This window comes from Dendrobates tinctorius, unplaced genomic scaffold (genome assembly GCF_039654945.1).
Source record: "Dendrobates tinctorius isolate UK_male_01 unplaced genomic scaffold, ASM3965494v1 ptg000060l, whole genome shotgun sequence".
NCBI classification, from domain to species: Eukaryota; Metazoa; Chordata; class Amphibia; order Anura; family Dendrobatidae; genus Dendrobates; species Dendrobates tinctorius.
This window is the reverse complement of record NW_027361728.1, coordinates 9015887-9028009: the sequence shown is the minus strand read 5'-3', so window position 1 is coordinate 9028009 and position 12123 is coordinate 9015887. Positions and strand designations below refer to the sequence as shown.

Sequence of the window (12123 nt, the reverse complement as noted above, 5' to 3'; positions counted from 1 at the left end):
GAGGGGCGGGGCTTGATACACACACTTTTTCCCCATTATGTAAACAGGGGCAAAATTGTTTGGTGAATTGGAACGCGCAGGGTTAAAATTTCGCCTCACAACATAGCTTAGGACACTCTCGGGGTCCAGACGTGTGACTGTGCCAAATTTTGTGTTTGTAGCTGCGACGGTGCGGATGCCTATCCCAGACATACACACATACACACACTTGAGCTTTATATAATAGATGGACACTTTCGCTGCATCATTACTCTGCATCGCGATCGACCTGCATCTATATAAGATGTTCACACTACCAAGATGGATCCTCCCGGTCTTCAAAGGGAAACAGAGTGTGCCCACATCATAGCCACCTCCCTCCCCCTGCCCGGCGTCCAATATGAGCCTTTGCTGAGCGCACATGCGCAGTGAGACTACCAAAACGTCGGATATGGCGAGCGACGTGGTGATGAGCGTTGTGAAAGCGCCCATAAACATAGATAGATCACAGGTGATATTTACATTATATATATGGAAATGGAACACTGCCCCAGTTCACCCTAACAAATCAGTACGCGAAACGCGTGTTGGGGTACTGGGCAGTGTGGTTTTGTACATTATGGCACATGGTTTTTGTTGACTAATATTGTCGTTGAGAAACTAGGTCTGAGCTGAAAAAGTAAATTAATGTGTATGCAAAATGTAAAAGCATATAAACACATGACCTTTATACAAAGAAAACAAAAAACAAATATCCTAAAATAAAAAAGTAAAAAATAAATTGCAAAAATTGCATGAAGGTGGTAATAATAATAAGGGTATTTAGTAAACATAATTTTGATCAAAAGAATGTACAAGCCATCCAGGCACGTCAAGGCAACTCTTGTGGGACAGTCCTAACTCTTGTATTTAAAACCTTTCCACTTGTCAAGTGACGTAAATGTGAACAAGGATCGAGGGACTGAACCACCAGTAAAAGCATAGGCCAGCCAGTGTTACACCACTCCGTCATACTCACCCGGTCTCCACTCCCACGCCGCAGCCTCTCCCCATCCGACGGCCACAGCGGTCACCTCTGACAGGCTCGCAGCCGACGCCATCCCTGCATGCAATGCGCCATAGGCCGCGGATCCCTTCTGCTTCTTGTGCTCCGGCTGTGCCCTGACCCGGAAGCACCTTCGGACCAATGGCAGACCAGACAGGGCCATATCAGGCAGCCTCCCCCTGAGGGAGGCGCCTGATCGTTATGTTACCTTGCACACTGGGCCTGCTTCCTCCTGTGCTCTCTGCAGCCTCTCGGTTCCATCTGCGGTGTTTCCTGCAGCAGCCTCCAGTCCTGTTCCTGTGTTCCAGTTCCATTATACTCCAGTCCTGCTCCAGGGTTCCTGTTCCTTCGTACTCCAGTCCTGTTCCAGTGTTCCTGTTCCATCCTACTCCAGTCCTGCTCCAGTGTTCCTGTTCCATCCTACTCCAGTCCTGCTCCAGTGTTCCTGTTCCATCCTACTCCAGTCCTGCTCCAGTGTTCCTGTTCCATCCTACTCCAGTCCTGTTCCTGTTCCATCCTACTCCAGTCCTGTTCCATCCTACTCCAGTCCTGTTCCTGTGTTCCAGTTCCATCCTACTCCAATCCAGCACCAGCGTTCCTGTTCCATCCTACTCTAGTCCTGCCTCCGGTGTTTCTGCTCCATCCAGTTATCCATACTCCTACAGTCCTACTTCAGTCCTGTCTCTCGTGTTCCGCTCCAGCCATCTCTCCATATACCAGCCTTACAGTCTAAGCTCCAGTCCCGCACTCCTACTCCAGTCCATTCTGAGCCGCCCCTCTCGGTACCGGCTACCGTGGTACTTGAACCCCTGGGCCTGCTCCTAACGGTCCCTGTATAGGGGTCGGTTCCACCTGGCAGCTCGCCCGGGGCCCCTCGGTGCCACGGTCCAGAGGGTCCACTCCTGGAGATTCCGGCTCCTGACCACCCACGCTAACAGACAGGATGGATTTCCCAACTCAAACAGGGCGGTCGCACCATTATATGCACAGAATATAAATTATGTTTACTAAATACCCTTATTATTATTACTACCACCTTCATGCAATTTTTGCAATTTATTTTTTACTTTTTTATTTTAGGATATTTGTTTTTTGTTTTTGGTTTAATATTGTACGTTGTCTGGTTGCCCTGTACTAATGATTACCTTTTATAAATAGGGGTTATATTGTGGTTCAGGCATCATTACATGACCTGCAAGATTATTTTAGTCCTGTATTGCTTTCTTTAAGGTACTATATATCATTATGGCTATTGGGGGCCTCTATCTATGAATATGTACTCAGAATGTTCAGAAGTGATATCTGTGATTATAATGTGCCTTTAATTAACCTGTAACCACAATGCTCTATATTTTAGTTTTTGAATGGGTTTTTAAGGGGCTTTTTTTCTGTCTTCCTATTTGTGTGTGTGTATTAATAAAAATTGAATTTAACTTGAGTCAGTTATGCTATATATTACTTATTGCTCTACTTGGTAGTAATGGTTTGGATAGGATACAGTTAAGGTAGCTCCAAGATTTATTAGGATCTTGATTTAAATTGAAAGGGGTCTATATATCCTAGATTTTGTTCTAATTTATATCGCCATTATGACATGGATTTTCAAAGTAAGAATACCAAACTCATCAGGCCTAAGGGGTGTATCTAAAAGGATGCATTTGTATTCTGCAATCTGGTAAAAGCTTCGCTTGAACTGGAGTAAAACACCGGGTTAAATGATACTGTCCAAGACTTGAGATGATCATTTATTAGTTTGGGCATGTAGTAATATTGCACTGAACACATGTTTGCAGAGGACAGTACACACCTAACAACAGAAGCAGATCAGAAGGTCGTATGACTTCACTAACCAAATTGTGACCTGTGAAAAATCAGCAAAATAAAAAAAAAAAAATGATGACAAAAATATTGTGAGGCATGAAAGCATATCAGCAAAACCTGGAAAGGAATTCCACCTCCTGACAAGCACACAAAAAAGACCAAACATATAGAGCACAATACAGTAAGAACTGAAGAGGTAATTACTAACTAGACAAAATAAAAATATGTTAAACCTGACATAATGAATGCGCAAATGCAGAGAAAAGCTTATCTCCCCATAACATACACATCGATTAAAGAGATATTACCACCACCATATATCTATGTAGCAACATATAGCTTACTTACCTTTGGGTAAAAACTAGTTACAGTATATCTAACATGCTTCAACTGGACAAGCATGCATGGTACTGCGATAGGATGAGGGTTAAAGGAGTTGTATTATTGAGAAATAAAATATTATACCGCAATCTTAACAAAAAATCTCTACTTTGTGCTCAACATAGGAGAGCATATATTTTGTTAGAGCACAGTGTTTATATTTAATTAAGTATATACCGTATATATAATTTATTTATTGTCAGAGCACAGTGTTTCCAGTGTTGCGTATACACAAACTTTTTAAAAAAAATTTATTAGAGACATCTAAATATAAAGTGGATCTAGAAAGTCAACACACTTGTTAAAATGCTAGGCCTTTGTAATGGAAAAACAAAAATCATCACACCAAGAAATATCGTATCAGAACTTTTGCCAAGTTCACACGTTCAGTAATTCACGTCTGTATTTGTAAGCCGAAACCAGGAGAGGGCGATAAACACAGAAGTGGTGACGTGTTTCTATTATACTTTTCCTGTGACTGTTCCCTCCTGACTTTGACTTACACATACTGATGGAAAATACTGAACATGTGAACGTGGCCTTAATGCCACCCATAATAACCTGTACAATTACATTCAGAAAAAAACAAAATTTTGCGGGGGAAAATCAAAATAAACTAAAATAATTGGATACATAAGTGCGAACATTCTCTTATAACTCGGGGTGTGTTTGTATTCAGAATTATCCAATCCCATTCAAAACTCATATTAAATCTTACTCCGTACACAGCTGCCATCATTTACAGTGAGTCTTATTAACCCCATACCAAGTTTAACTGTTCTACTGCAATTTCCCAACAATTTCATAGTTGCATTTTACAGCAAAAGCCATGGTCCGTAAGCAGCTTACAACACAGAAAAGAGATCTCACTGTTGAAAATTATCAGTCATGAAAAAGTTATAAAAAAATTACTAAGGCATTAGATATACCAAGAAACACTGAAGACAGTAATAAAGTAGTGGCTTAAATTTGGCAGAACAGTGACATTACCTAAAACTGGACATTCCACAAAAATTGATAAAAATATAACAAGAAAATTGGTCAGTGAGACTGCCAAGAGTCCTATGTCAAGATTAAAGAAGCTGCAGGAATTTCTTGCAAGTACTTGCTGTGTACTCCCATATTCTTTGTATGGCTGACCTTTTCTTACAAAGAAAAACATCCAAGCCAGGTTATATTTGCAAAAAGCTACATCAAGCCTGTCTAAAAATACAACATACCCACAGAGAAGCATGAAGGCAGCATTATGCTTTAGGGATGTTTTTCAGAAGCTGGAAATGAGGCTTTAATAAAATGTGGAAAGGATTATGAACAGTTCCAAATATGAGTCAACTTTACAACAAAACCTTAAGGTCTCTGCTAAAAAGCTGATGACAATTAAATATTTCACCTTGAAGCACCACAAAGATGCAGTGAATACCTCCAAACCAACAATAGAATATGTTCTCACCAGAAGAAAATACAAGTTTTGGAGTAGCCCAACCAGAACCCAACTGAAAATCAGAGGGTTGACTTGAAGAGGGCTGTACACAGGAGATACCCTCGCAATCTGACAGATTGGAATGCTACTGCAAGGAAGAGTGGGCAAAAACGGTCAATTCTAGACGTGTTATGCTAAAAAGATTCCTAGCTAATTAGATTGAATGCTGCATAAATTCAAAAAGTATTGAAAGTATTTAAGGGTGTGCATATTAACCTAACCACACTATTCTAGTTTTTTTATATGATTTTTTTTTACATAACAAAAATCTGCCATGTTAAAAGGGGTGTGCAGACTTTTTATATCCACTGTAAGATGTTTCACTTGACAACCTCCTTTAGGCTATTTCCGCAACTCCCGCCGCGGGTAAAACGCATGCGAATTTGCATGCGTTTTCCCATGAAAAACGAGCATTTTGCAAGCGTTTTTAGCTTGCGCATTCCAAGCGATTTCAAGCATCGCTTGGAAATGTGATTGACAGGTTGGTCACACTCGTCAAGCATAGTGCTTGACAAGTGTGACCAACATTTTACTATTGATGCTGCCTATGCAGCATCAGTAATAAAAGATAGGATGTTAAAAAAAATAATAAATATTGTTATTCTTACCTTCCGACGGCCCCGGCATCTTACAGTCCCAGTAATGCTTTGCGCGAAGGACCTGAGATAACGTCACGCTCACGTGACGTCATCGTAGTCATTCGCGCAAAGCATTACTAAGACCGGAAGATGCCGGGAGCGTGGTGGGAGGCGGGAAGGACTTCTGGGGCCGTGAGTATATCTCTATTTTTTATTTTAATTCTATTTTTTACAGGTTTATGGTACCCAGGGCCTGGAGGAGAGTCTCATTTCCTCCAGGCCCTGGGTACCATCGGCACATGAAGCGCTCACTTTATGCATGGTGGGCATAGCCATATGCGTAAAGTGAGTGTTTCAATGCAATCCTATGGGTGCGGAATCGCCGTGATTCCACAAAAAGAATGAGCCTGTTGCATCTTTTTCCGCTATGCGATTCCGCAGTGGAAAAATCTGCAGCATTAGCATTGCGGAATCCCATAGGATTGCATGGGATGCTTTTTTGGGTTTTCGCAGCGATTCTGCAGCTGAAAATCGCCGCGAAAATGCAAAAAAAATGCAACGTGTGCACACAACCTTAATGTTAGTGATGTGATCAGCCAACATTTTCTAATATGAATGGACAGCTTAAAGTGGTGGCCTGCAGTCACTATATATGACTGCAGACTGCTAAACTGAGACAGTGTGCAAAACACACACTGTAAGGACTCCCCTACATCCCCTAGGGTAGGCACACACGTTATGTTATGTATGCGATTTGTATCCTTACCATCAGGTGCTGACTAGACACAGCTGGCTTCCCTCAATTCTTTTCTATTCAGAGAAGCGGAGGAGTCTAGTCAGCAAATGACCGAAATTTTGCAAATCAGATACATGAGGTCACATGAGTGAGCCTGTAGACTTTTCATTTGAGACCGGACAACCCCTTTAAATATAGAGAAAGATTTGAATTTAACAATACAGATTTGTTGGCAATTAACAAACTTCCACCATGTTTATTAGCATATTACCTATTCAACGTAGCGGGGACTGACTAAGGACTATCAAAGCATTCATTACATAAATGTTTGTAGTGGAAGCAGCCTTTTTTCCCCTTTCCATGTGCCATATTATACTGTACTGGAAGCCCCCATACTATGTACCAATATTTTTCATCCCTTCCTTGAATGAGTTAATCTACTGTGATGCAAATTCTAGACTTCAGATCAAACTGACAAAGGGGCCATACAGTAAGTTTCAGATTACTAGGCTTTAGAATAAAAAAAAAGAAAAAAAAAGAAAATGACATTATAGATGAATTACTACGTATTTTTTCTAATTTGGGAAATAAGATAAACTGGTATTCTTACTGATTCCATCATGGACAAGCTTACAAATCTTTCCTACCTGATGACAGCCATCCTTTTAAATAGCTTAAGCTTTCTCCTAGCTTCTCAAAGTCTGGCATAAGCTTAGCCAGCTCCTCAGAATCCGGAAGAGCTTTACTGAGTTTATCTGCAAAGAAAAAGACAACGGTCAAGATGTTTCAAGAACAATGGTCACCTTAATGTTCTAAACTTGCTTTAAAACAAGATAGTAAAGTAACATTAAACCTAGAAGGGAAAGTTTAGTTAGCCGGCAGCATTTTCTGTAGGATCCCATAACAGACAATCTTGTGGAAATTATGCGCTGAACACAAGGGTTAATATCTTCCTGATCAGTTCACTTTTGGTGGCCATGCCCACCTAGTCAATGGGCAGGGGAAGGCAATCTTCTAACTACAGACCTGCGCCATAGTCATCTAACAGCAAGACGTGGAACAGCGAGGACAACAAGAGAGAACGACAGATCCTGAGACACAAATTTACTTTTCATTGTAATAGGAGAAAAAAAAAAAAAAAACAAGGGAGACAACTTTTTTAAGCATTTTGTGTGTTTATTTAATCCATAAAGACCTCAAAACACATCATCATTTTTTTTTATATTTGGCTTACTGAAGGGGAAATTTCCCAAAACGCATTGAAGTCCTGCAATGTACGGTAACTGTTTTTAGGATTTACTTGTTTTAATGAAGAATAAAAAAGGAACCCTCCGAATATTGCATTTGGTGGATGAAATCCTTATTCATCAGGCGGGCTTGGATGCTGAGGAGGCGTGGAACAAGTTTGAGTGGTATACTTCTGAGTTTCCATCCCTATGAACACACAGAGGTGAGGATTTACTTTTTTCTTGTAGTTTCTGACTTATCAATCCCAAATCCGAGAGTTCTGGAAAAGGATTGCAGCAGTATTGATAGAGATTTTTTTTTTTTAATTTGAAGGCAAATTACGGTGTTGAGTGATAAAAGGTTTCCACTCACCAAGTGTTTTACTTTTCAATGTTTAGTAGTTTCCTTATACTCAATCCATTAATTGGTCAGAAGCACTATTGAATCTGAGTTTTCCCCTCTGCTAACCCCTTAAAGGGCGATTTTTCATTTCTGCCCTAGTTTTTTTCCTCCACTTCTTCTAAGAGCCATAGCTTTTTTAATTTTCCATCAACATAGCTATATGAGGGCTTGTTTTTTTAGGATGAGTTGTCGCTTAGAATTACACTATTCAGTTTACTATCGCACTGGAAAACGGGAACAAATATTCCAAGTGTGAGGAAATCGTGTGAAAAAAATGCAATTCCGCAATGGTTTTACTTTATCAGCATTCCTTCTGTGGTACAAATATCTATGAATTGTAATTCTTCATATAAGTACAGACAACTTCTTCAAATATAATGCAAGTTTTTATTTGGTTTTAACAGGACAGATTCTCTGGCAAATTACAAAAATACCAACCAACAAATGACCCATTCAACACAGTGATGACTCACTGAGGACTGCCAATTAGACATTACAAATTCTATAATTAATTGCTAATGATGGAAAAAGATGATTTTTCTTCTGATATGGCATATTAGTAAGATAGCCCTTCTTAGGATGGTGATAATGATTGTAATAGAATATCCATTCAAATAAAGGAGGCATCAAGTACTTTATAATAAAAATAAAATATGTACCTAAGCACTAATAAGCAGATAATTGCAACTTACCTGCCTGTTGGGCATAGCGCCCTTCTGCCCCAGCACAGAACAGTCACAGATGCTCCAGCCAGGTATTCAGCTCCCTCTATTGACTCGACGGGGTGGAATTTCTGGCCAATTAGGCATTGGGGATCCAGCTGTCAATCAGAATGACGTTGGAAGTTCCACCCCATCGACAGAGCGAAGCAGAAAAGAAGCCTCGGCTCTGTTGATGTGATGTCAGCAGAGGCTTCTGAGTTCCCGGCTGGAGCGACTGACTGTTCTGTGACGGGGAAGAACGGCGCTGTGCACAACAGGCAGGTAAGTTGCAATTACCTGCATGTTCGTGCTTATGTACTTTTTTTTTTTTATAAAGTCCCGGATATCCTCTTTAAGGGCAGAGATAAAGTCCTAGGAAAACAACCGAAATCTGCCCCGCCTCCACGTTGCAATATAGTCATTGTAGTAGGAGCCGCTCTATGCTGGTTTCTTACATCACAATATACATTTCTGTTCAGTGCTTCTATGTGAGCGCTCAGTAAAAGCAGAGTTCAGTTGATCAGGAGCTGCTCACTGAGTGCAGGGCACTGTGGTGTGAGTTTGGATGAGATTGTTTCACTCCCTCCCCGTTTGGCAACATATGAGGTCATGGTCCAAAATGTTACTAAGTCTAAATCAGATAGATAATATGAACGGCTAGAGGAGTGACCGCCAAATAATCCCAGTAGTCAATTATAATAATAGGTACAAGTAATAAAGGGAGAGCGATTCACCTGGTGCAGAGTTGTGACATCCGTCCTAACACCCCGACGCACGGCTTCTTGCCTATCCTCTCCAGTTCCGTCAGGTTAGATTGTGAACACCCATTTTCAGGTCTCTCCAGAGATGCTGAGTTGGGTTTAGGTCACAAAAAATTAAAGGGTTCTGAATACTTTCCGTACCCACTGTATTATATATCTAATGAATTAATGGTGCTTTAAAAATAAAATTATTTATTTTACTCACTTATATAGTGCCATTATATTCCACTGCACTTTACAGACATTGTCATCAATGGCCCCATTGTGGCTCACAATCTAAATTATAGGGAATGCATGTCTTTGGAGTGTGGGGGAAACCGGAACCCAATACAAACACAGGGAGAACAAACTACTTGCAGATGTTGTCCAAAGTGGGATTTGAACCCAGGACCCCAGAGCTGCAAAGTAACAGTATACATGTATACATTGCGTATGTATACATATACATACACAATGCAGTCATGATTGGTAAACAAAAAAAAAGTTTCCACTCACCAAGTGTTCTACTTTTCATTTCTTTTCTATTAATTTTCATTCCTTATACCTACTAATGCATTCATTTGTCAAAAACACTCCTGAATCTGTGATTTTCCTTTATTTTTATTTGCTTAACCCCTTAAAGATTAGGCGATTTTACATTTTTTGTGTTTTTGCTTTTTTCCTCAGTCTTCCAAAAGCCAAAACTTTTTTATTTTTTTCCATCCACATATAATGGCTTTTTTGTGATGAAATTGTGAAAAAAGACCTGCAATGGTTTGGTTTTTTTTTTTTTTTGGGGGGGGGGGGGGTTGCTTTTACAGAGTTAATTCTGTTTTAAAAACGGTCTCCAGTTCAGTACGGAAAATATAAAAATTCCTGCAGATTCTATTATGGACAAGCTTACAAATCTTTCCCACCTGATGACAGCCATCCTTTTAAATAGCTTAAGCTTTCTCCTAGCTTTTGAAAATCAGGCAAAAGCTTAGCTAGCGCCTCAGAATCCGGGAAAGCATTACGGAGTTTTTCTGCAAAGAAAAAGATAACGGTCAAGACTTTCAAGAACAACGGTTGCCTCAATTTTCAAAACTTGTTTAAAAAGATCTTAAAGTAACTAAACCTAGAAGTGAAAGTTCTATTAGTCTGAAGAATGTTCTGTGTCATCCCAAAACAGTCTTTCTTGTAGCAATTCTGTGGAGAACACAATGGTTATTCTTCTTCTGATCAGCTCCATCTTCGGTGGCTGACTAAAGCCCTGCCCACCATGCCAATCATCGGGGGTAGGCAATCTTTTAACTATAGACCGAGTAGAGGGGGAGGCTCCTGCGTCAGCTAGTCTTACAGTGGCTCCGATTTATTTTTTATTATAATTATGGACAGATTCTATTATGGACATGCTTACAAATCTTTCCCACCTGATGACAGCCATCCTTTTAAATAGCTTAAGCTTTCTCCTAGCTTTTGAAAATCAGGCAAAAGCTTAGCTAGCGCCTCAGAATCCGGGAAAGCATTACGGAGTTTTTCTGCAAAGAAAAAGATAACGGTCAAGACTTTCAAGAACAACGGTTGCCTCAATTTTCAAAACTTGTTTAAAAAGATCTTAAAGTAACTAAACCTAGAAGTGAAAGTTCTATTAGTCTGAAGAATGTTCTGTGTCATCCCAAAACAGTCTTTCTTGTAGCAATTCTGTGGAGAACACAATGGTTATTCTTCTTCTGATCAGCTCCATCTTCGGTGGCTGACTAAAGCCCTGCCCACCATGCCAATCATCGGGGGTAGGCAATCTTTTAACTATAGACCGAGTAGAGGGGGAGGCTCCTGCGTCAGCTAGTCTTACAGTGGCTCCGATTTATTTTTTATTATAATTATGGACAGATTCTATTATGGACATGCTTACAAATCTTTCCCACCTGATGACAGCCATCCTTTTAAATAGCTTAAGCTTTCTCCAAGCTTTTGAAAGTCAGGCAAAAGCTTAGCTAGCTCCTTAGAATCCGGGAGAGCATTACAGAGTTTTTCTGCAAAGAAAAAGACAACGGTCAAGACTTTCAAGAACAACGGTTGCCTCAGTTTTCAAAAACTTGTTTAAAAAGATCTTAAAGTAACACTAAACCTAGAAGTGAAAGTTCTATTAGTCTGAAGAATGTTCTGTATCATACCAAAACAGTTTCTTGTAGCAATACTGTGGAGAACGCAATGGTTATTCTTCTGATCAGCTCCATCTTCGGTGCTGACTAAAGCCCTGCCCACCTTACCAATCAGCGAGGATAGGCAATCTTTTAACTACAGACCGAGTAGAGGGGGAGGCTCCTGCGTCAGCTAGTTGTCTTACAGTGGCTCCGATTTTTTATTATAATTATAACAAAAGAAAAAAGGATCAAAGAAAACAGAAGGTTTCAGGAGCAAGAGATGAGAATTTTCTTTTTTATTTTGCACGTGTTCATGGTTCCTGTAAGTCATAAAAAGACCCCCAAACAAGTGGCATTATTTTTTTTGTAGATTTTACATTCCTTATAAAGGAATTCCAGAAACGCCTCCATATTGTGTTTGGTGGATCCAAGTGCACGCCGGCTGGACTATTCATCAGGTGGGCTTGGATGCGGAGGTGGTGTGGAGCAAGCCTCCTTCCTAGGCAGTAAGTAACTCTGCTTGCTGTTATAATTGCTTTGAGGGCTATTCTCCTGTGTTTCCTGCTCTCCACACGCAGATGTGTGCATTTTGTCTTTATTTCTTGTGGTCAATGACTTATGGAAGCAATATAAGGGAATTCTGGGAAAGGATTGCAGCATTGGCAAAGATTTTTATTTATTTATTTGAAGGCACAATATAGTGGCGAAAAGTAAAAGGTTTTCACTCACCAAGTGTTTTACTTTTTTCTTTATTATGATTTTCTCTTTCCTTACACTCACTAATCCATTGATTGGTTAGAAGGGTTTCAGAATCTGTGTTTTTGCTTACCGTAATTTGTTATTGCTTAACGACAAAAAGATTAAAAAAATTAAAAAAGTCCTTCAGCATTATACACAACTTAATTAT

At 40.0% G+C, this 12123-nt stretch overlaps 1 protein-coding gene across 13 annotated transcripts in view; it reads right to left on the bottom strand.

The window, feature by feature from the left end:
- The window catches only part of OPA1 (OPA1 mitochondrial dynamin like GTPase), a 165440-nt gene that overhangs the window by 108245 nt on the left and 45072 nt on the right, over positions 1-12123 (bottom strand). For 3 of the 13 annotated variants that reach the window (XM_073578662.1, XM_073578663.1, XM_073578668.1), the window contains exons 4-8: positions 10998-11105; positions 10503-10610; positions 10008-10115; positions 6668-6775; positions 2832-2885 (exon numbers count right to left, since the gene is read on the bottom strand). In XM_073578662.1, coding sequence (XP_073434763.1) covers positions 2832-2885; positions 6668-6775; positions 10008-10115; positions 10503-10610; positions 10998-11105 — 486 coding nt within the window. The remainder of the gene's footprint in view (positions 1-2831; positions 2886-6667; positions 6776-10007; positions 10116-10502; positions 10611-10997; positions 11106-12123) is intronic. The other 10 variants (XM_073578665.1, XM_073578666.1, XM_073578669.1 and 7 more) reach the window with 4 other exon arrangements.